Below are 24,986 nucleotides of genomic sequence, written 5' to 3'. Positions count from 1 at the left end.
TACAGTACACATGCTCTTACTTCAGTGTCTAAGATTCAGGGAGAGGGATTTAGACTTGTATATGTTCTTGCGAAAATGATAAGCTCTTTCTGATTTGGTGCATCTAGTCTTCATTGCAATTTCCTCATTAGTATTCAGGATTGTCCTTTCTCCAAGATATTTCAATGAATAGTCCTTTCGTATTATTTTGTCCCCAAAAGAAATGAAGTTTGGTGCTTCTCTGATGTTGGTCAGAAACTCAGTTTTGTTGACAGCTGCTATGTGTTCTAGGGAGGATAGCTGGTACGTAGCTTCTTCTATACTTGAAGCTCAGAGTGTGAGGTCGTCTGCGAAGACTAAGCAAGTTTGTAGCTTATTTTTAATCCAGAGTTGCCAGCTAGTGTATTCGTCCATTCCCGAATGACCTTCTCCAGCACACAGTTAAATAGGATGGGGGACAAACCATCTCCTTGTATAACACCTGTTTTGATCTCGAAGCTTTTCGATACTACCCCTCTGAATTTGACTCTGAACATGGTGTTCGTTAGAGCAGCCTTCATAAGATTCGAAGTCTTATTATCTAGTCCCAGTTCATTTATCGTCTCAAAGAGGGACTGTCTGTCTACCGAGTCGTAGGCCTTCTGGAAGTCAACGAAAATTGCTACATAGTGTGAGGAGCTGAGATTTTTGTAGGTAAAGATAGTTTTGAGGTTCAGAATCTGCTCTGTGCATGACCTTGACTTCGTAAATCCAGCTTGGTACTCTCCTATGCAGGACTCTAATTGTGCCTCCACTTTTTTAAGCAATGCTTTGGAGAAGATTTTGTAGGTCACTGATAGGAGAGAGATCCTTCTATAGAAGTTAGGGTCTAAGTTGTCTCCTTTCTTGTGCAGCGGGTGGACGATAGCTGAAGTCCAATACCTTTGTAGTGTTTCCGTCGTCCATAAGTTATGATCCTGTGGATACCGTTAATTGACTTTTCGTCTGCATGTTTCCGTAATTCCTGCTGATCCGTTTGATTTCTTCTTTGCTAGGAGAAAGGGAGTTAGGATTAATAACATCCTTGGGTTGAAACTGTAGTTCCTCGGGTTCTTCTGCGGTGAGGAGGTCATTTAAATATTCTCCAAGGGCTGTAGTACAATCTCCATTGTTCATTTTTAGTTCTTCGTCTGGTCCTCGAAGATAAAGTGTTGGTGCTGAGTAAGCATTCGTCTGAGATTTTAGAGTTTTGTATAGTTTACTGGTGTTGTTCCGTTGAAGGTCTTTCTCTGCCTGACCTATGGAGTCGTTGTGACATTGCCTCTTAGCATTTCTGATCGTTGTGGGCGTGTTCTTTCTGATTGTTAGGAAGACTATATGATTTTCCATGCTTTTGTTGCAGTTCCATTTCACCCATGCCTGCCTTCTCTCCTCTATTGCCTTATCACATGCTGGCGTGTTTACTCCTTCCGGTTGCAAGGATGGTTTGTGTTGCTGCATCTATCAGTGCCTTCTGTAGATTTGGCCAGTCCTTTTTATTATGATTATTACTTAGGACCTTAGTAAAGTTGTTGTTACCGGGCGAGTTGGCCGTGCGCGTAGAGGCGCGCGGCTGTGAGCTTGCATCCGGGAGATAGTAGGTTCGAATCCCACTATCGGCAGCCCTGAAGATGGTTTTCCGTGGTTTCCCATTTTCACACCAGGCAAATGCTGGGGCTGTACCTTAATTAAGGCCACGGCCGCTTCCTTCCAACTCCTAGGCCTTTCCTGTCCCATCGTCGCCATAAGACCTATCTGTGTCGGTGCGACGTAAAGCCCCTAGCAAAAAAAAAGTTGTTGTTGTCTTTCAACTGGGCTGGATCAAATTTTGGGACTCTATACCTGGTGTATTTGTTACCTCTGCACTTCGTGAGTGGAATGAAATTTACTTTGACTAAAGATCGATAATGGCACCTCTCAATACCTTGATGGCACCGTGGTCTAGCTGGTACTCTCTTAACAATCTCCAGGTCTTGGCTTTTCGGGGCAGGTGTCACAGATTGATCAGCCTCTCGCCATTACAATTGGTTCTCTTGTCAGCCGAGTGTGGTCTTGAACGTGCGCTCCTTACCAATCTGGACGTTGAAGTCCCTCACTTACAAATTAATATTTTTGAGAAAAGAAATACATTTTGATGAAATGGAATATTTTGACTAAAACAGTTACTCAGTTGTGTTTAATCCTGTAAATTCCGTGCGCAGTGCTCTCTAACCGCTTGCTGGCCACTCAAGGTCAGACAATACATGTGGAGAGTGTTTAACTTTGTATAAGGAGGCGATTTAAGTTTCACCTACAGGAACTACAAGTACACATAATGCTTCTGCAAATACTTCGAGTTTCAGAAAAATATTCCACACTTGGGCTCGAAATATCCATCGAGATATCGAAAAATTCGAGTTATTTAAAATATATTGCACCAGGAACGCCCGTACTTAGCTTCTTGGAGAGCGTACAGAGAGGGAGGTGAACTGTTTGAATACAGCCGGAGTTGCAGTGAATGTCCCTTGCGTTGTGGCAGGCAACGTCCCTTGCCATAGGTCAGCTCTCTGTACCATGGGACCACGTGAATTCCCACGACGACTAGAAGTTGTGGCAGATCGCACATGGTCTGGGAGTCTAAGTTCCGGGGTTCACTCATTCGGTACAATTGTGTACACTCGGCTGAGTATTGGTGCAGTTTGAAATTAAGTTGAATGGTTTGAAGGGTTCCCATGAAGGGAGTAGAGAAATGTGGTTATACAGTGTAGAATGTCAATAGAATCTATCACGAACATTTCTATACTACAACTGCATTCATGAAAATAAAGAGAGAATTCTGCGGTTGGAATATTACTGGGATCAAACGCACCCTCAAAGCAAAATTCACTTGACACAGTTCTTAAAAATATTCAAAAGAAACATTTTACTTGGCATAGGTTCGAAAATTTCACTGCGCACAGTTTTAAATAAATTCACTTGTGCGTTTCAGAGCCCATGAAGTAAGAGGACACAAATGTGTAAGAAGTTTCGTCATGTCTACTAGGGTTAGAAGTCGCTGAGACTACATACACAGACGTATGAATTTAGTTCCGTTCACAGTGACAATATAGGGTATTTAGTTACGAAGGTAAATAACGCTTTGTTATGCCTAATACTACAGACAGAATTGGCATGATCTTCAACCACTTGTGCGAGAAAGCAATTTCTCTTTACTGAGGTTACTTCGACAAGTCTATTCAAGTCTAATGTAAAATAGACGCTAATCAACTTTCGAGCTGTATTTATGAACTCCTAGTTTTAAAGTCAACACCTCCACTCGAAGAAAGAAAGAATTTGAATTTCACTTGGAGATATAAGCACTCGACATCTAAGTTTGAATTCACAGTTCTAATATAACTTGAAAATGCAAGTCCCAAGTTCACTCCTCGGAATATGAACGGATGGATTTAGTTCGTAGTAACACACTTGTATCGACCTGGTCCTCAAGTTATACGAAATCAGCTGGCCGTGTCACAAGATTTTCCTAGAACTTCATTCATTTTACATGGATTTGCTTGTGACATAGTTTAGCATTGGCTACATGCTGATTTAGTCCAACTCGTAATGCTAATTTTATTTATGGCATGGAACTATAGAACATTCTATATGACGTAGCCTGTCCTTAGCTCGCTCGTCGTTCGCCAGCTGCGCGCAGTGTTCGTGGTTCAGTTACAACCCCATGACAGAAGAGATCATTTGAAGCAAAATACTCCGTATGCACATGCACCTTATTCCAGATAGTTTTTGACGCACGTGTATGACTCTTACCCACCCAATTTCTTTGACGTTTTCCACATGGAATGTTCGCTATGGAAGATGCACGTCTTCTTTATGTTAACATCTCTTCCTTTAGTACAGGCAATAAGAACTGTCAATTACTAATCAATCGTTCTGCATTTAAAGCAGTAGTCCATCAGTCTTTTCTTAATTTAGAAGACGTTGGAAACAAATCGACTAGCTCCTTTGATATTGTAACGGTTCAAATCCCGTTACATGCATTCATCTGTATCATTATTATTTTATTTGTATTACTATTATCGTTATTTGTATTATTATTATTATTATCACTGTTATTATTGTTTGATTCAATACTATAATCTGATTTCGTTATGTGTTAATTAATTATCGCTTGCTTCATTGTAGTCCATTGATTGTGCATATATACCAGGTGGCTCACGGACGCCGTACTTTCTACTTATAAATGTTCCGCATTCATAAGTGATGTGTGGGGTGTCTACCAGCTGATTTTAACAGGGGAACTACTGCCAGCGGGCAGGTTACGTCAGAATATGAAGAGGTAAGAAACAGTCACACTCGCAACATATTACTCAGCGCTGCCGGGCGAATGCATCCCTTGCATTCGTAAACATCGTTTTCGACCGCATTGTTCTAGGCTAGAGCCGCACTATATTTGCTGTCTGCATATCGGCAGTGGCTGGTACACAGACATTATTTTAAGCTGGACAACCCGGTCGGAATGCAACAGAAGCTCCAAACAGATGTATGCCTTCTACACACACATTTCGCCGAACAGTATTCGTGTTTGTTCCATGCAATCCTCTCTTTTATCGAGTTGAATGTCTACACGTGTCTAAATTAATAAGTTATTAGATTTCATTTACTGCATCTTTGGCGTGTCTACAAACAGTAGCGGCGGTTAGGGGGTGGGGTGAGGAGGGACAGTCGCTCCCACCCGCACTTTGTAGAGTAAATATGACATTTATTCCATTTTAGTCAGCTGGAACTAGGAATTATTTTTAAAAAAGCTATTTGTACAAGCCTTGTTTTCTTATATGCTAAATCTTTCCTTTATTGTATAGCGCTACGGCAAGTAGTGGAGACGTTACAAGTGCTGTGAGGAAGGGTAGTAGGGGTACAAATTTTTGCCGAGGTCGTGGCCACGGAGTTATAATTCACCCGCTTGCCGCGCTCATTCGTCAGTCTGGCAGTCTCTTTATTGTCTGTCAGTTTCTTAGTGTGTATTCAAATACTAAATTATTATTAATTGCATGATCATGCCGTTCATCTATGTAATTGTACAGGGCGATCTGGCCGTGGGGTTACGGGCGCGCAGTTGTGAGCTTGCACTCGGGAGACAGTGGTTTCGAATCCCATTGTCGACACCACTGAAGATGGTTTTCCATGGTATCCCATTTTCATACCAGGCAAACGCTGAGGCTATACCTTAATTAAGGCCACGGTTGCTTCCTTCCCATAAGTTCTATCTGTGTCGGTGCGACATAAAGTCAATTGTAAAAACAGATATATTTAATTGTAATTGTAACTTCAACGCGAGAGAATACCAACTTTACAGTTACCGGACTAAACTATTTCGTTTGTGTTAAGCTTTTTTATAAGTAAATGCAATTAATCAGCCCCGTGGATTAGGCCTATTCGTAATAATAGTTTTTTGAGATTTTGATTCAATGCGGTATAATAAAATGTTCACCAGGTCTCACAAACATACTACGGGGCGTTTACTTAATAAATAACATAACACAAAGAAATAACTTAGGAACGTTGATATTAGCTCCTGTTGAAATACGATTACAACTGAATATATTTTTTTTACAATTGGCTTTACGTCGCACCGCCATAGATAGGATTTATGGCGACGATGAGACAGAAAAGGGCTACGCGTGGAAAGGAAGCGATCGTGGCCTTAAATAAGGTACAGCCCCAGCACTTACTTGGTGTGAAAATGGGAAACCACGGACAACCATCTTCAGGGCTGCTGACAGTGGGATTCGAAACTACTACCTCCAGAGTGCAAAATCAGAGCTGCACGCCCGTAACCCCACCGCCACCTCGCCCGGCCTAATTACATAGAAGTACGGCATGATTATGCAATTCAAAATAATTTAGTATTTGAATACTCACTAAGAAACTAACAGACACTAAAGAGACTGCCAGACTGATGAATGCGCGCGACAAGTGGGTGAATTATAACTCAGTGGTCACGACCTCGGCAAACAATATATACCCCTACTACCCTTCCTCACAGCACAGGCAAAGTCTCCATTACTTGCCCCAGTGCTATACAAATTGGTTAGCGGCGACGAACAGCATTTTGTGCGTATTTCCATCAATAATTATGTTAATAATTAAAGAAAATAAACGAAGGAATTAGCAGATAAGATAACAAGGTTTGTACAAACAGCTTTTTAAAATAATCCCTAGTTCCAGCTGGCTAAAGTGGAATGAAAATGTAATGTGTACTCCACAAAGTGGAGGGGGGGGGGGGAAGCGACTGTCCCTCCTCGCCACACCCCCTAACCGCCGCTACTGTTTGTAGACACGCCAAAGGTGTAGAAAAGGAAATCTAATAACTTATTTATACACGTGTAGACATTTCACTCGATGGAAGAGTTGCATGTATGAAACAAAAACTAATACTGTTCGGTGAAGTACGTATGTAGAAGGCATACATCTGTTTGGAGCTTCTGTTGCATTCCGACCAGATTGTCCAGATTAAAATAATGTCTGTGTATTCACCGCTGCTGATCACACTAACTACTGCCGATATGCAGACAGCAAATACAGTGCGGCTGTAGCATACACCAGCCTAGAACTATGCGGTCGAAAACGATGTTTACTAATGCAAGGGGTGCATTCGACCGGCAGCGTTGAGTAACATACTGCGAGTGTGACTCTGTTTCTTATCTCTTCATATTCTGACGTAAACTGCCCGCTGGCAGTAGTTCCCCTGTTAAAATCAGTTGGTAGACACCCCACACATCACTTATGCATGCGGGACATTTATAAGTAGAAAGTACGGCGTCCGTGAGCCACCTGGTATATGTGTGTCTATACTAGCATTAAAATAATGTAGAGTGAGAGTTGCTGTCAGATGTGAAACCTCTTGACATTGCAACATATGGTGTGACACTCATCGCTCTGTCATTGTATGCATTTACACTATGAGATAATTTAGGAACTCCTAGTTCGCCTGAGGCTATTTCTTCATTACATGTAGTACTCTAGAGCTGGGTGGGAGTTACATCATGTATTATTTTAGTAATGACATGTGTGTGACAACTTATGTCTATATAAAGGGGCTGTATCCTATAGCGGTAGTCAGTTGGTTGGAAGGAGTTGAATGGAGAGACTTGACATGAAGTATTGGAATCAGTTGGAAGGAGAGTGAGGCCACAGTTAGTCAGTGAGATGAAGAAGAAGCAGTCGCATGGATACGTAATCGTCAATGACCAAATGGATTATATGTTCGGAGTGTGTTTCGTGTACCCGTTCGGTCGAGTTCTTGTGTCAGTTCGTTGACAGCCGAATATTGAGTCGCCGTAATGCGGACTAACAGTTATCAGCGAATTACTTGTAAAGTTGATTGTGAGGTGTGAATGAAATTTCAAGCCATGCTATATCTCGTTTGTGAAACTAAAAGGATACATCACCAAATTAGGTTTGAGATACCTATAGCTAATACCAAGTCAAAAGAATACGTCGTAATCCAAGGTGAGGTTGAGAACAGGGAGCTGATGAACACGATGGAAGGTTCTGAGGTAATTCAGGAAAGAGCAGAAATTGAAAACCACTCTGAAACTAAAAAGGAAGTCGCGGGGGGGGATCAGAAAAGATATTTTGAATTTGTTGATGGCCAGAATGAACGAGCTCAGGGGAATAGTTAGTAGTAGTAGCGAAAATGGTAAACAGGTTAACAGCAAAATGGAAGAAGTTATTGGTAGCTGTAACAAAATGGATGAATTGATTGGTAGTAGTAACAGTGAGATCATTAGTAAAATAGATACTTAGATATTAGAGGTAACGGATCAAACATCTAAGTTAGTAAATAAGTCAAATAAAGAGTGTGTTGAAATTAGAGGTGAAATGGAGTTGAGTCGGAGCAATCTTCATACTCAGACCGATCAAGTGAATGTACAGAGGACAGTAACAATATCGTACAGTTAAACAATAACATTTCTAGTAATCGGCAATCAATCAATCAATCAATCAATCAATCAATCAATCAATCAATCAATCAATCAATCAATACTGATCTGCATTTAGGGCAGTCGCCCAGGTGGCAGATTCCCTATCTGTTGCTTTCCTAGCCTTTTCCGAAATGATTTCAAAGAAACTGGAAATTTATTGAACATCTCCCTTGGTAAGGTATTCCAATCCCTAACTCCCCTTCCTATAAATGAATATTTGCCCCAGTTTGTCCTCTTGAATTCCAACTTTATCTTCATATTGTGACCTTTCCTACTTTTATAAACGTCATTCAAACTTATTCATCTACTAATGTCATTCCACGCCATCTCTCCGCTGACAGCTCGGAACATACCACTTAATCGAGCAGCTCTTCTTCTTTCTCTCAATTCTTCCCAACCCAAACATTGCAACATTGTTGTGACGCTATGAGGTAGTCGAGAAAAGATTGGACAAAATTTACAATGCAGTTGGGCAAGAGACGAGGGAACAGGTTAGTACAATCGAACAGATTGAACGCAAACTTGGGGAGAAGGTCAATGAACTACGGAACAGACAGTGAACGCTATCACAGCAGGCGACAGAGAAAGAAATGAGAACACTGAAAGAGAATGCTGAGAGAATAGCGGAAGAAGAAGTTTTGAATTGCCAGAGAGTGATACGGCAAGAAATTAGAGGTCAGACGGCGGCAGTGGCGAGTGGTTTGTTCAGTAGGGACCAAGATTTACCTAGGTTTTCTGGAAAACAGTTCAATCCGACGGAATTTGTAAAACTAGTTAAGAAAAGATTTGCAAGTAAGTTGAATAATATTATTCAATGGGATTACGTGTTGGAGATCTTGTCGAATGTTGTTGTCAGTAAAAGTAAAATATGGTTTGAAGTGTATCGAAATAATATGTCTAATTTAGGAAAATTTAAAGAGAAGTTCATTGACAAGTCTTGGATGAATATGTACAAGGTGCGAGAGAGAACGTATTATGTTTGGTAAAAATAGAGCAGTAGAGAGAGGGGGGGGGGGAAATGTCAGGCAAGTATCAGAGGAGAGGTAGTAATGATCAGCAGAGGAATAATAGAAATTTCAATAGTGATAGGGATCAGCAGAGTAAACAGAGACAATCTGAAGATGGGAGGCGTATGAACTTGAATTATCAGAGAGATAATGATAGGCCGAATATGAATGGTATCCAGGAGTCGTTATCTAGCCAGAGTATTTCAAACTCTCAGAGGATCGGATAAAGTGGGTCATATGGACAGGTCGAAGGTAGACATTGAACGGCTAAGTAGTATAATTAGTAGTGTAGTGAAAATAGATATAAGAGAACAGTGTGATTGTGTCCTAAGTAGTGTTATGTGAGCTATTTTAAGTAATGACGTATTCATAGTTAATAAAGTAATTAATGCTAACAGTAAGTAAGAAGTAAGAAGTGATCTATTTAGATATGTAAGCAGGAAACGGCAAAATTGGATGAATTCAGTTTGGGTGACAAGATGCTTCTCAGGATTCCATTTCCTTCATAAGCCGAGGCAGGAAATATATTCAAATTATTATTTATGTATCAGGGGCATTTCAAGATTGTGAACCGTATCGGGAAATGTGCATATTCCTTAAAAGATCGGGAAGAGAATATTGTCGGTACATCAGAAATGTAAAGAAGTGCGTCACGTGAGATTTGGTGAGATATTAATAAGATGATGTTTTTTTTTTTTGTAAGAAGGTGGCATAAAAAACTAACTTCTATGAATTTGCGTGTGAATCAAGTGCCGTTTTGGTGCACGGAACTCCAGTACATGGAAGAATAAGTGCTACATTACTGTGTATTGTATGATAAGGAGAGAACGGGACACTTAACCGTTATCTATGATGACAATGTGCGAGAAAAGCTCTCATATAAATGATATTTTATAAAATGTATTGATGTGTTATAAAAAATTGCTTTATACTCATTTGAAGGTGTTTGCATGTGCAAATTCAGTGTTACATATTATGTTGTTCATAAATCAATCGACTCTTTGTTCTTCGATTTATTTATGAGGGAGGCGAATGTTAACTGATCAAATCCCGTTACAAGCATCCATCTGTATTATTATTATTTTTATTTTATTTGTATGACTACTATTTATTATTATTATTATTATTATTATTATTATTATTATTATTATTATTATTATTATTATTATTATTATTATTATTATTATTATTATTATTATTATTATTATTATTATTATTATTATTATTTCATTCATTCATTCATATCATTCTTGCCCTTATGGACAGTGTTCGAACTCGAATATCTCATGATGACACAATTTCACTTCTTTCTCTTCTTCCTCTTCTCTTGCCAAAATCTCTTCATCCTTTGGCTGTGCTCCTGCTTCCCTTGTTCTGTCCACAATGTTCCTGTCTTCTTCTTCTCATTTACTATAAATTTTGTATTCCTAATTTTATTTCTGAATTATTTTCTGTCTCCTATCATTTGCCTGTTGATCCCCACCTGCCTTAAGTCTTCCTCTATTTCATGATACCCATTTGTTTTCTTGCTTGAACTGTTTACTACATCAAAGATTTTCTTTGTAAGTCTGTTGCCCATAAAAAGTTAGTCTGCGTTTCCTGATCATGTCTGTGAGTCTGTAAAGTGTGCTGGTACAGCTCTTCAGTAGGTCGTTTCATCCATATGCCATGTCTGTGTATTAGTCCAAATATTTTTCTGAGAATTTTACGTTCTATTTTTCCTGTTTCTATGATGCCTTATGCTCCAATTGTGGTCGTTTCTGACGCATACAATGCTTCTGGTAATACGACTGTTTTGTAGTGTCTGTTTGGCCTGTCTTGATATGCTTTTCTTATTATAATGTGACCATGTGAGTGTGTATGCTTTCTGGAGTTTTTCCGTTCGTTCTATGTTGGACGCCTTGTTTGATCCTCCTATTTGTATGTATTCCCCCAGATATTTACATTTTTCTACTCTTTTTACGGATCCATATACAGTATGCATGGTGTGCACATTGTTGTTCTGTCTTTCCATGTATTGGATCTTCTTCGTAAGATATCTGTAGACCTGTTTTGGCAGCTATTTCATGCAAGCGTTCCAGTGCTTCCTTTGCCTCCTGTGTATTATTGCTAAGTATGGCTATGTCATCTGCAAATCCCAGACATTTTATGATTGTTTTTGTTTCACGTGTTCTTCCTCCCACTGCTTGTCGAACACCATGTTGAACAAGATTGGTGAGAGCCCGTCTCCTTGTCGGACACCTGTGTGTATCTGGAAGGGTTCCGAAATTTCTCCCATGAACTTGATCCTGGAGGTGGTGTATGTAAGTGTCTGTTGTATAAGTCTCTGGTTTTTCTGTCAATGCCATATTCTTCCAGTACGTCAAAGAGCGTCTGTCTGTCTATGGAGTCGTACGCTTTTTTAAAGTCCACAAAGGTAACTACAGTGTTTCTTGTTTGTCTGACTTTCAAAAGTGTTCTCAAGTTCCAGATCTGTTCGATGCATGATCTCCCTTTTCTGAAACCTGCCTGGTATTCACCTATTTGTGGATCTGCCTGACTTTCAAAAGTGTTCTCAAGTTCCAGATCTGTTCGATGCATGATCTCCCTTTTCTGAAACCTGCCTGGTATTCACCTATTTGTGGATCTGCCTGTGGTTCTAGCCTGTTTAATAGTACCTTAGAGAAAATTTTGTACGCAGCTGGTACTAGCGAAATACCTCTGTAATTATTTGGATCTTATTTATCACCCTTTTTATGTAATGGATGGATTAATGCACATTTCCATTCCGCTGGCACTTTCTCTGTGACACAAATATCTGTGATAATCTTATGAATTTTTTTGGTGATGTTTTCATCTTGGAGCTTCCAGATCTCGGGGATAATACCATCCTCTCCTGCTGATCTGTTATTTTTCATTTGTTTAATGATTTCCTCTATCTCTTCTATTGTGGGTGGATTAGAATCGGGGTTGGATGTAGTTTTTTGGAATGTTACTTTTTCTGTGGGTTTCTTGCAATTAAGAAGTTTATCAAAGTAATGCTTGAGAATTTTACAGTTTTCTATCTGTTCTTCCGAAGCAGAGGCTAGGAGATTTATAGCCTTTAATACTTTCTTTGAATGTTCTGTAAAAATTTCTTGTGTTATTTCTCTTGAAATCTTCCTCAATTTCTTTTGGCCTGTTGTTGTCGTATGCTCGTTTTTCTCTTCTGATCTCCTTCGATGATTGTTTCTGATGCTCTGTTACTGCTGCACTTCTCCCATGCTTGTTTTCTTCTCTTAATGGCTTGATCACAACTTACATTCCACCATCTAGGAGGTTGCCCCCAGCGCATTGCATTCTGAACTGTCTTCGCAAGATCTGTCCAAGTGTCTGTTGAATGCCTATGAATTTCTTCAACGATCTTTTCCCTGTTTATCTTCAAGTAATCCGGATCAGGTTTGACTATTTTGTTTTGCGCTGTCTTTTTCTGTCTTGGGATTGGCCTAATCGTAACTTGTAGTAAATAATGTTCATACTCGAAGAATCCTTTACGCATTCTGACATTTAAAATTTCGCGTGTATTTTTCTTGGAAAAGGCCACATGATCAATTTGGAATTCTCCCCACACTGTGTTAGGTTCTTTCCATGTTGTAAGTTTTCGTCTTGGCTTTTGAAATTGCGTTGACATAATTTTGAGGTTAAAATTTGTTTGTGCGAATGTGTGCCGAGTACGGGCTTGTTATTTGATTCTTTTCTCTCCTTACCTAATTGCGCATTGAAGTCACCCATTAAAATTTTCACATGTCTTTCTGGTACGTTGTTGGTTACTTTTTCCATGTCATCCCAGAAGTCTTCAATTTCTTGTGCGTTCTTTCTGTTAGGGTCATTTGTTGGTGCATGTGCATTGATAATTGTGTATGATTTATTTCCTGATTTGAAGGAGAGTGGAGATATGTTCTGATATGGAACTGAAGTCTATGATGTTATCCACGATTGATTTGTGTACTGCAAATCCCGTACCAAACAATAATGACATGCCTCTTCTGACAGCAGGTTTGTCTTTGTAAATCCTGTAATTTTCTGTGTCTAAATGGTTTTCATCTATAAAGCGCGTCTCTTGAATGGCAAGAATTTTGATGTGAAATTTTTCTAGCATGTCTGTAAGTTGTTTTAGTTTTGCAAGTTTGAAGAGAGTGTTTGCACTGAGAGTGCCAATGTAGTGTTTGCGAAGAGATTTTGAGAAGCTCCGACTCTTCTCCTCATGATGTTCCTGGTCCCCCAGAATCCGATGACCAGGAAAGTCCAGTTCGTTGACTGGGGCCTGGTGTAGTGGATTTCTTTCCTTTTGTTCCATCATGATTACTTCAAGTTGAAGTTGGTTGTGGTGATCTTTAATAAAGATCACGGTAATTGCAGACTTGATTGTTGAGATCAAACCATATTTCACTGCCGCACCAACTAGGTGAACAGACGCAGACCACTAGTCGCTGGATACCAGAACAGACACTAGTGGATTTCCTGATGTTGTGTGTTTGGTCCGCGAGAGCTATTTTATTTCGCTCAAGTCCGCCGGCAATCCGGTGAGGACCCCGCCCCATCCGCCACCTGGGGCGCGCCACGTCGGAGTATCACCTCTCCACCTGCTACGACACCGTAGTAGGTTCGTGAATTATTATTATTATTATTATTATTATTATTATTATTATTATTATTATTATTATTATTATATCTGTATTATTATAACTATTGTTATTGTTTGACTTAGTTCTATAATCTGATTTCGCTATGTGTTAATTAATTATCGCTTGCTTCATTGTAGTTCATTGATTGTGTATATGTGTGTGTATACTAGCATTAAAATAATGTAGAGTGAGAGTTGCTGTCAGATGTGAAACCTCTTGACATTGCAACATATGGTGTGACACTCATCGCTCTGTCATTGTATGCATTTACACTATGAGATAATTTAGGAACTCCTAGTTCGCCTGAGGCTATTTCTTCATTACATGTAGTACTCTATTACTGTATTATTTTAGTAATGACATGTGTGTGACAACTTATGTCTATATAAAGGGGCTGTATCCTATAGCGGTAGTCAGTTGGTTGGAAGGAGTTGAATGGAGAGACTTGACATGAAGTATTGGAATCAGTTGGAAGGAGAGTGAGGCCACAGTTAGTCAGTGAGATGAAGAAGAAGCAGTCGCATGGATACGTAATCGTCAATGACCAAATGGATTATATGTTCGGAGTGTGTTTCGTGTACCCGTTCGGTCGAGTTCTTGTGTCAGTTCGTTGACAGCCGAATATTGAGTCGCCGTAATGCGGACTAACAGTTATCAGCGAATTACTTGTAAAGTTGATTGTGAGGTGTGAATGAAATTTCAAGCCATGCTATATCACGTTTGTGAAACTAAAAGGATACATCACCAAATCAGGTTTGAGATACCTACAGCTGATACCAACTCAAAGTGTTACGTGAACCAGTGAGGGATAAATTTCTTGTACAACTTTTAAATGTCCGATCAAGAGGATTTCGAATTTAATACCTGGAGTTTCTTTCAGTTATAATTTCAGAATTTTATATCATATCTATATTATCGCAACAAGTCTTGTAATTTCAGTTATCAATTTAAAGAATATATTTTGTTTGGTATCAAATACAATTTATGGTTTTATTTCAGTGGTAGAATTAGATCAGCTCATTACCTCACACCGTAGAGATATTCATTTGTAACTGGCGCCGATCAACAATTGTTTGTGTACGTAATTAGGTAAGTATTAAGTGTGAGTACATAGTCCGAGGATTGAATATTTTGTTTCTTGATTATTTTAATTCTGTCTCATTCATATATCGGCACATGACAGAGGAAGGGAGAGGACAGGAAAACTACCAAGAGATAGGTGGATAAAAGGAGTGAAAGTGTGTGTGCAGAGAAGAAGAGAGGATGATTCCAGTTCTCTGCCCACGAAGTGGCTATACGTCAGAATACGAAGAGATAAGCGTCTTGGAGCGCACGCACAGTATAACATCCCGTACTGTACTTCCCACAGAGCAAGTGGCCGCGCGGCTTGCTACCAGCAGCCCTCAACATGGTTTTCCATGGCTTCCCAATTTCACACGAGACAAACGCCTGGGCTGCACCTTAATTTGGCCAACGTCGCTTCGCCCGCCCCCACTCCTAACTCTTTCCTATCCCATCATCGCCGTAAGGCCAATCTATATCGGCGTAACATTGTAAAATTCCTCTTCCTTTCATAGGACACAGCTAATGTGCGGCACACGGACAGATATTAACATTCTTGTTTATGTTCTGTTTACAGCCACGTATCGGTATCTTCTGGATTCTGACTTAACTGGTCCAGGCCGTCGTCTGCTGGAAGCTGAGTTGAGTAGTCCAGGGCGTCGTCTGCTGGAAACAGACTTAAGTGATACAGGGCGTCGTTTGTTGGAATCTGGGTTAGGTAGTTCGGGGCGTCGTCTGCTGGAAGCTGAGTTAAGTGATACAGGGCGTCGTCTCTTAGAAGCTGACTTAACTGATCCACAGAGTCGTATGCTAGAAGCTGAGCTAGCTGGTCCAGGGCGTCGTCTGCTGGAATCTGAGTTAGCTGGTCCAGGGCGTCGTCTGCTGGAATCTGAGTTAGCTGGTCCAGGGCGTCGTCTGCTGGAATCTGAGTTAGCTGGTCCGGGCCGTCGTCTGCTGGAATCTGAGTTAGCTGGTCCGGGCCGTCGTCTGCTGGAATCTGAGTTAGCTGGTCCGGGCCGTCGCCTGCTGGAATCTGAGTTAGCTGGTCCAGGGCGTCGTCTGCTGGAATCTGAGTTAGCAGGTCCAGGCCGCCGTCTGCTGGAAACTGACTTTACTGATACACGGCGTCGTCTGCTCGAAGCTGAGTTAACTGGTCCCGGGCGTCGTCGCCTGTTGGAATCTGGGTTATCTAGTCCGGGGCGTCGTCTTCTGGAATCTGAGTTAACTGGTCCAGGGCGTCGTCTGCTGGAAGCTGAGTTAACTGGTCCAGGGCGTCGTCTGCTGGAAACAGACTTAACTGATACAGGGCGTCGTTTGCTGGAATCTGGGTTAGCTAGTCCTGGGCGTCGTCTGCTGGAAGCAGAGTTAACTGATACAGGGCGTCGTTTGTTGGAATCTCGGTTGTCTAGTCCGGGGCGTCGTCTGCTGGAAGCTGAGTTAACTGGTCCAGGGCGTCGTCTAGGTGAGTATTCTAAGCCACCTCTGAGACCCTACTCCCAACATATTTAGTAATAAGTACCTTTTTCTAATATTCATGCATTTACCTAAAGTAACATCTAAGTATTGAATGATTTTAAAATGAACACTGTGTTTACGTGACATGTTGACGTCAATCACTGATCGGAAAAAAAATCTTGCATGTTGTAGTTTCCCCAGTAATTTATTAATTTACCTCATTTTCAGTGCAATCTTAACGCAACGTGACCACCAAAATCTTATGAAACTTACAACGTATTGTTACAATGACTTCAACGACGTTAGTTTGTAAAAGGAATGATAATGAGGAAAATCATTATGCACTGCACTGAGCTCAACCGACCGTCTGTAAGTTACGCCGGTGTCGTGGGCCTTCCAGAACGCGAAGCGAGAATGTTTCTTCTCCGGGCGATCGCCGAAGATTCTAGTAGTCCATCATCAGGATAGAAAAAGAGTTGGAGTTGGACAGCAGTCATAGTGTTGTTGTTGAGGAGGACGACAGAGAGTGGACCGACCACGTGAAATGAGTGCGCTGTCAATCCAGATTACGGAAGGAACCGTCGTACCAGGTAAACACCGGAGCTCGCGACCTGCTGTGAGGAGGACAGGGAACTGTTGCCATCCATTTCAAATAGTATTTTGTGTGTGTGTGGTAATCGGGTCTTTCTACATTAAATAAGGTCGTTAAAACAGGCAGTTTTATTCGCAACAAAATGTCCTGAAAATACTTCCACTACAAGGTAAAGAATGCTTAAAAAGTGAAAAGCAGAAGAATATCACTGTTCTGAGACGGTTTCGGGGCAATGTGCACGTTAGTTTCGGCGATCCCAAACGTAGTGAGTGCGCCTGTGTCCTCCGAAGTAATTGTCTAGAATGCAACTGAAGCCTTAGGTTCAGAGTGTTCCGGGTTCAATTCCCAGCCGGGTCGGGGATTTTAATCGAGTCTCATTAATTCTTCCGGCTCGGGGACTGGTATTTGTGTTTCGCAATACTCTCCTATTCATATTGGGACAACACGCCACTCTACCATCCACCAATAGTGATGTCATCCCAGCACGTAGGGAGGGCACCCAGCCGTAAAACAGGGACTAATCCACATATGCGACAGGTGTGGGGAAGAAAGAAGAAGAATGCAAACTAAGTTGGTTACATCATCTCTTCCGTAATGTAGAGAAAGTAACAAATATTCTAGGGGCCCCACCTCGTATACTTTACCGGGCGGGTTGGCCGTGCGGTTAGGGGCTCGCAGCTGTGAGCTTGCATCCGGGAGGTAGTGAGTTCGAACCCCACTGTCGGCAGCCCTGAAGATGGTTTTCCGTGGTTTCCCAATGCTGGGGCTGTACGGTAATTAAGACCACGGCTGCTTCCTTCCCATTCCAAGGCCGTTCCTATCCCTTCGTCACCAGAAGACCTATCTGTGTCGGTGCGACGTAAAACAAATAGCAAATTAAAAAAAAGAGTACACGTGTTACTCCCGACCCTGCATGTGGATTGAGATGTTGCCTCGTCAAACTTGACTTACTTGACTTATTTCCTGTATCTCCTAAGTGGAGCATAGGGCATCAATGAACTTCCGCCAGCGGACTCTGTTCTGCGCCATCGTCCTGATCTCTGTCCAGGTCTTCACTCCTTTCTCCATCCCTTCTGCTATTACACTCTTCCTCCATGTGTTGCTTGGTCTGCCTCTTCTCTTGCTACCTTGTGGGTTCCATTCCAGGGCTTGCATTTCTATGTTGTCTTTATCTCGCCGTAATGTATGCCCGATCCAGTACGACGCATCTCAATATCAACGGGTGTTTGATGGGTTTTTTCCACAGTTCTTCATTGGAGATTACTTGTGCCCACCGTATCCTCACGATATTCCTCAAACTTATGTTCACAAATGTTTGAAGTCTGCTAATCAGTTGTTTGTTAGTCTTCCATGTTTCACATCCGCAGAGCAGTACTGACTTGACATTTGTATTGAAGATGCGTAGTTTGGTATAGGTGTTGATTTCCCTTGATTTCCAGATTGGTCTCAGCGTTGCAAATGTTCCTTTAGCCTTATTTATTCTATTTCCTATATCCCCTATAGTTCGTCCCTTAGGGGTGACTATACTTCCCAGGTAGCAAAACTGGTTGACTTGCTCGATCTCTTGGTTTCCTAAAAATAATAGTGCCTTGTTTCGGTTATTATAACGCATCTCCTTGGTTTTCAATCCATTTATCTTCAACCCCCCCTCTGATGCTTCGGTTTTTAAATCATTCAGCTTTGCTTCCATATCCTTAAAACTGTTGGCTAGCAAACACAAGTCATCCACGCAGTCCAAGTCCTCCAACCTGTCTGTCAGTCCCCATTAAATTCCTCTTCGGCGATTCATTGCCTTCTTCATCATAAGATCCAGCACCATCAGAAATAGTATAGGTGACAGCAAACATCCTTGCTTAACTCCTGCGTTTACTGGGATGGGCTCAGGCAACATCTCCTGATGTAAAACTTGACACATAGTGTACAAATAGTTGACGACTGCAACTCCGTGGATTATTCTGTAATTATGCGCAGTGTGTTGATCTGGTCTGTACTGGAATAACCTTCTCTAAATCCTGCTTGTGCTTTTCTCAGCTTTGAGTTAACTCGCTTTTTTATCCTTTCTAAAATTACTCGTGAGAGTACCTTACTTGGTATCGAAAGGAGGGTAATCTCTCTCCATTTATCACATTCTAATAAATCTCCTTTCTTCGGAACCTTAATCAACAGTCCTTTCTTCTCAAATCTTCTTTAAAAGTGGGAACAGAATCTCGACTGAAGTAGCCACATCCACTTTCAAGGCCTCCGGTGCGATATTGTCCATACCAGCCGCTTCGCCATTCTTTAGTTGTTTAATGACCCTTTGGATCTCTGTTCTTGATGGCGGTTCTGTACTGATAGCAACAGCTTCCTGCTCTTCTACGGTCATCACCTCTGCCTCTTCTTCCTCGATTGTTTCACGATTCAAGATCTCCAGAAAATGTTCTCTCCATCTTTCTAGCTGTTATTTTTCTGTGGACAATAATCTCCCATCTTTGGCTTTCACCGACTTGTCAGATCTAGAAAACTTCCCTGTTAGTCTCTTGGTAATGTGGAAGAGGGTCTAACATTGTTTTGTGCTGCCGTCTCAGCTTGTGCTACAAGATTATTGATAAATGCTCGTTCGTTACGTAAAAATCTCCTCTTCACTGTTTTGTTAAGTTCATTAAAGTCAGTTCTAGTTTGTACCTTCTCTTCTTGTGTTCTTGTGGTATTGAGTCTTTTCTTACATTCCTTCCTTTGATTCACGGCTTCCCATGTCTCATTCCTCTCTTCCTCTCTCCCGTTTCACAGGTATTAATGTAGGTACTCTCTATGCATCGTGTCCTTGTTCCTCTTTTAGCTGTTGGAATCGGTTACTCCTTATCCTTCAGTTCATCCCAGTTATACTTTATCCTCCTCTTCTGATGTATGTGCCTAGTACTTGCAATCTTCAGTCGGAGCGAAGGGTCACTTCCCACATCTGCCCCCCCCCCCCCACTTCTTGTTCCTCACATCCAACAGGGAGGTTCGCCATGTCTTGCTGATAGTGAAATGGTCGATCTGATTCTCCGTTCTATGGTCAGGGGAAACCCACGTCACTTTATGGCAATTGTTATGAGGGAAGATAGTGCCTCGTATCACCAGCCTGTGGTTACTACAAAATTCAATAAGTCTTTCACCATTCTCATTTCTGTTACCTATACCATGTTTTCCCATCATATTTTCTACTCCTTGGTTATCATTGCCAACTTTCGCATTCAGGTGTCCCATCACGACCATAATATTCCTTTTCTTTGCCTTTAACAGGGTTCGATGTAGCTGACCATAAAATTGCTCTTTTCTTCTTCCCCTGACTCTGTTGGCGCATAACACTACACCACTGTGATTGGCCTCACTCTTGATGCAAATCGAGCTACTACAATCCCCTCTTCCTTGTCTTTTGAGTGATCAGTAATCCAACACGCCACCTGAGTACAGCAGCGTGTCCCCTTCCTGGGTCTTTATCTCACCGAACCCAGTCCATCTTGTCTCACTCAAGCCTAGTATGTATCGCTTCATCTCCCTAGATACTTCAGCCAATCTTCCTGCCTGCCACATTGTCTGTACACTCCACATTCCAATTCTCGTGTCTGATTCCATGCTAAAGGTCAAATCCATTTTATCCATCCGGCTTCTATTCATTGATGTTTCTGTAATAGGTTAATCTCAGGTGTGTAGGTTATTGGCCTTCAGCACCCAAAGCCTAATGAAGGGTCTGCCTTCGAAGTAGCCAGGGCTACTGATTTTCTGTCGGGGTTTCTTCCCTTATCCTTTGAAGTTCCTGTTCTATTATCCCCGAATAGGAGGGTTGCCTCTTCCGTCAGTTCCACAGTTCCGAAGTCCCTTTTCTCCGCCTTCACTGCCGTTGAGGTCTTCACCGTAACGCTAGCAAGGGACCTTTACATGGAACTGCCAGCCGGGTCAGCTGGAACAAGGTTTTTTTAAAGAGGTGTTACTCCCCTATCACTCGTCCTTTGTCCTGACTTGTGACAGGCAGAGCCTGGCTTCCCAAACATTGGGCCCAGGTTGGTTGGTTTACTATAATGAAGAGGAATATTTATATTTTCCTATTAATCATCGTATAATTATAATTGAGGGTTATGAAAAAGAAGCAGCAATCCAGACAAAGTGTGAGCAAAAGTGTAGTTTGTCCCTCTACTCTTCAGTGTAGTGTTCAGGAAAATCAAATAGGTAATTGGAAAGGCAATCACAATCCAAGGAGATTTTCTGACGATATCGCAGAAGATCTGGAGAAATTGCTGGATGGTATGGCCTGGAGAAGACAAAAGTAATGGAGTGCAGTCGTACAAAGTCAGGAAATATCAGATAAGGAAATGAAGTCTTACTTGGGTAGCAGAATTAACACAAGCAAGGAAGGCGCTGATGACCTTAGATGTTAGGTCCCTTTAAACAACAAGCATCATCATCAGAATTAGAAAGATGTTTCTGAAGACTTTGTATGAAAGTGAAACATGGAAGATAAGAAAGAACGAGACCGAGCTCGATAGCTGCAGTATTCGGGAGAACCCCACTGTCGGCAGCCCTAAGGATGGTTTTCCGCTTTCACACCAGGCAAATGCTGGGGCTGTACCTTAATTAAGACCACGGACGCTTCCTTCCCACTCCTAGCCCTTTCCTGTCCCATCGTCACCGTAAGACCTATCTGTGTCGGTGCGACGTAAAGCAACCTGTAAAAAGAAGAAAGAAAGAGAATAGAAGCTTTTGAAATGTGGTGTTACGGAAGAATGCTGAAGTTGAAATGGACAGATTGAATCACGAATGTAGAGATACAGAGAAGATATAGAAAACCGTGCCCATAACTAGCGCACTCGAAAAAATACTGTCTTCCTTGTCCACACCTCTTTATATTTAATTTTTTTCTCGATCTATTCTTTGGAGAAACGACTAGATTTTGCGAAACAATATAAACTGTCTCCGCTTAAATCGTCCAATCACACCCTCTTCACGTAACTTTCAATAACTTCCGTTTGTACCTTGTGACTCCTAGATTTCCAGCTTAACGGTTGCGTAAGAAAAGAAACAGGATTACCAAACCCTGGGTGTAAAAAACCTACTTACATTTTCTTACTTCTTTGAATATAAATGTGACTAAAATTAATTACAAATTCATGAATTTAACATACTAGGTAATAAAATTTAAAATTTGAATGACACAAATTGTTACGTGTTTTACAGTCGTGGACTCAGACCGTAGCTCTAGCCGCCCATGTGGCACGACTATAGTTCGAGGTTCGTTTACTGCCCGCCTGCTTGGGGAGAAGTTGCTGAGCGGTCAGGGTGCAGGAATGTGCAATGCTCCTCTGTTTGTATACTACGCAAGGGGTAGGGCGGGACGCCTTCTCTCAGGCCAACGGAGATGGTAACAGGGCAGCCCCTCACCGTCTACCGAATGCTCGGTTGGCTGCCCTCCTATGAAGGAGCAACAGCAAAACTGCAGTAGTTGCTCTAGGCGCTACAGAACAGGCGGGTTGCGTACTAACCGCGCGGAGATAGTGTTACAATATCAACATTATGCTCTGCAAGTCGCCTCTAGTTCTGTGCCTCTTATCTTCAAAATCGACTCTAACCATCGTCGTCTTACCTCTTACCCTCCGTAACAGAGTCCATTATTCTCCTTGGTGATCTGTCCTTCTCCATTCCCCTCACATGACCCCACCACCGAAGCCGGATTATGCGTACAGCATCATCCATCGAGTTGATTCCTAACTTATCCCTTATCTCTACATTACGAGTACCTTCTTGCCACTGTTCCCACCAATTTGTACCAACAATCATTCTCGCTCCTTTCATGTCTGTTACTTCTAACTTATGAATAAGATATCTTGAGTCCGTGAACCATGGGCAACGGTGAGTGGCCTAGTAAATGGTCCTGAGAGTACTGATAACAGTTGCTATGGAGTGGGTGCGGGCATCTAGGACATATTCTGAGTCATGGCCCTCCTTGTGCTCATAGGCTAGGTCTATACAATCCACCGGTGGATCCTAATCCGTTAGAGGAAAGACTGAATAGAAAATGTCATCAAGTGTTCCTAAATGGTGTGTTACCCTTAAAACTTAACGATTAACGCAATACGCGTAATTTGATTCTTAAGCTTTGTGTATTACAAAGCCATGGGCATTTAGAAAATCTAAGGGTTATGACTAGACATCCGATTTTCAGGCAGTACCAGGGTAGAATGTAACCCGTTCTTCCAGAATGTAGAAAGAGTAACATAAATTCTAGGGGTTCCATAGGCCATACCCCTAATGCTTATGCAAATCTCGTAGCATAAACGTAATACAGGGTAGGGTATACATTATACTCGCATTCTTTCTTACTACTGCCTAGGAATCCGGATTCTGGTCATGACACACATCTCACAAATGACTACGTCGTAAATTTGTGTAAAAAGAATGGTATTTGCATTTTTCTGTAATTGTTCATACTTTTCCAGCAGGATGCCTTAGGAGGAATGGTAGAGACGCACAAGTATGGACTATTTCCAGTAAAAATAAACATGTGTCCAATTTGCAATGTGTGCCTGTCAGCTGTTTGCGTGTAAGCGTAAGAACGACATACTAAACACATACAAAAGAAACGTATTGATACATTCATTTATGCACAAATCTACGTCCTTTGGAAAAATATTCAATGCATGGGACTGGATGAGTAGTTCAGGGAGGCAGAGTGCAGCCTTCTGAAATCAAGCTCAAGTGGGTATGATCCCGGCTCAGTCAGCCTAGTGTCGGTAGATCCTGCGAGACAAAATTCCGTCATTTCGGTGTCTCAACAAACCGTAAAATGGTTCTTATTATTATTATTATTATTATTATTATTATTATTATTATTATTATTATTATTATTATTATTGAACTAATTGGGAGTTTGGCCGTGGCATTCACATTCATTGGCCAACGCGTTCTGCAGACCTTAGTCCATTTCATATTTGTCTTTGGCGATGGATGAAAGGCGAACTCTAATTGATCACTTGTATAATGGAACGTTCTATCGTGTATCTGTTGTCACACACTTTGCACACTGGACACATGTTCCATACTGAAATGTTCACTGAAAGACGAGCCGACTGACACATTCCACATAGTTTGTATTGGGCGACGCAGCTTTCTAGCATACAACGTCGTGTTACTTCTCTCAATTAATTCGCTAACGATGAACAGTAGTTACTATACATCAAAGCTTTTACAAATAACGTTTTGATGAGCATTAAGACAAACTCACAGTTTTTAAAAATAGCATTTAAAGTCGGTAGATACTAACACAATCAAGTCTTTAAAAACCCTTTCCTCCTCCCCCTGTAGGTGCGGCGGGTAGAATAATACCCAACGTATCCCTTGCCTGTCGTAAGAGGGGACTAAAAGGGGCTCCAGGGGTTTCTGAACTTCGCAGCGCGGATTGTTGACCACGGGGCCCTTAGCTGAGTCCTGGCATTGCTCCCGCTTATTTGTGCCAGGCTCCTCACTTTCATCTGTCCTATCCGACCTCCCTTGGTCAACTCTTGTTCTTTACCTACCCCGGCGGTATTAGAACATTCGAGGCCTAGGAAGTCCTTCATTTTCACGCCCTTCGCGGCCCTTGACATCCTTTGGCCGATAACTTCATTTTCCAAAATATCGGATCCCTTCCATATTTTCCCTCTGATTAGTGTTATATAGGGGATGATTGCCTAGTTGCACAATAATCACCACCAGCATCACTCACAGGTAAATACAAACCCATGGTGTTTCTCATAAAGTGGTGGTACTCAGGAACCGAGCGGTGGAATACACCACTGCTCGTTCGTAACGTAGATACATAGTGTTCCTCACATGACATGTAGACAGGCCACCACCCTCCAGTTTCCTTTCCGTAATCCATCATCATTTGAATTGTGTTAGTCGGCTCGGCACCATACTTCTTGTTATGTGTTCAGATAAGACAATCTGCGATCTTGATGATAAATGTATTTTTCAGAATGTTCCTGTGGAACTGGATCAATTGCAGACGACAGTAAGTATGTTATTTATTTTCCTCTTCCATACTGCACTAGACTCAGCTGCCCCTGCGTATCAGGGGAGACTCCACCTTAAACCTTCTTTCCTGTCACATACATGGAGGTGTAAAGTTCTTGAACGGGGTAGTAACATAAATATGATTGTAAACAAAGGGTACAGATTTCTGCACATGGTTATGAGGGTATTCGGGGGTTGTAGTAAGGATGTAAAGGAGAGAGCATATAAGTCTCTGGTAAGACCCCAACTAGAGTAAGGT

At 41.6% G+C, this 24,986-nt stretch overlaps 1 protein-coding gene across 1 annotated transcript in view; it reads left to right on the top strand.

The window, feature by feature from the left end:
* The window catches only part of LOC136882229 (uncharacterized), a 275,745-nt gene that overhangs the window by 235,848 nt on the left and 14,911 nt on the right, over window positions 1-24,986 (top strand). The window contains exons 5-6 of the mRNA XM_067154786.2: window positions 15,251-16,135; window positions 24,690-24,725. Of these exons, the coding sequence (XP_067010887.2) occupies window positions 15,251-16,135; window positions 24,690-24,725 (921 nt within the window). The remainder of the gene's footprint in view (window positions 1-15,250; window positions 16,136-24,689; window positions 24,726-24,986) is intronic.

This window comes from Anabrus simplex, chromosome 10, assembly GCF_040414725.1.
Source record: "Anabrus simplex isolate iqAnaSimp1 chromosome 10, ASM4041472v1, whole genome shotgun sequence".
NCBI classification, from domain to species: Eukaryota; Metazoa; Arthropoda; class Insecta; order Orthoptera; family Tettigoniidae; genus Anabrus; species Anabrus simplex.
Note: the sequence above shows the minus strand (reverse complement) of the source record. Positions and strands in the feature narration are given on the sequence as shown.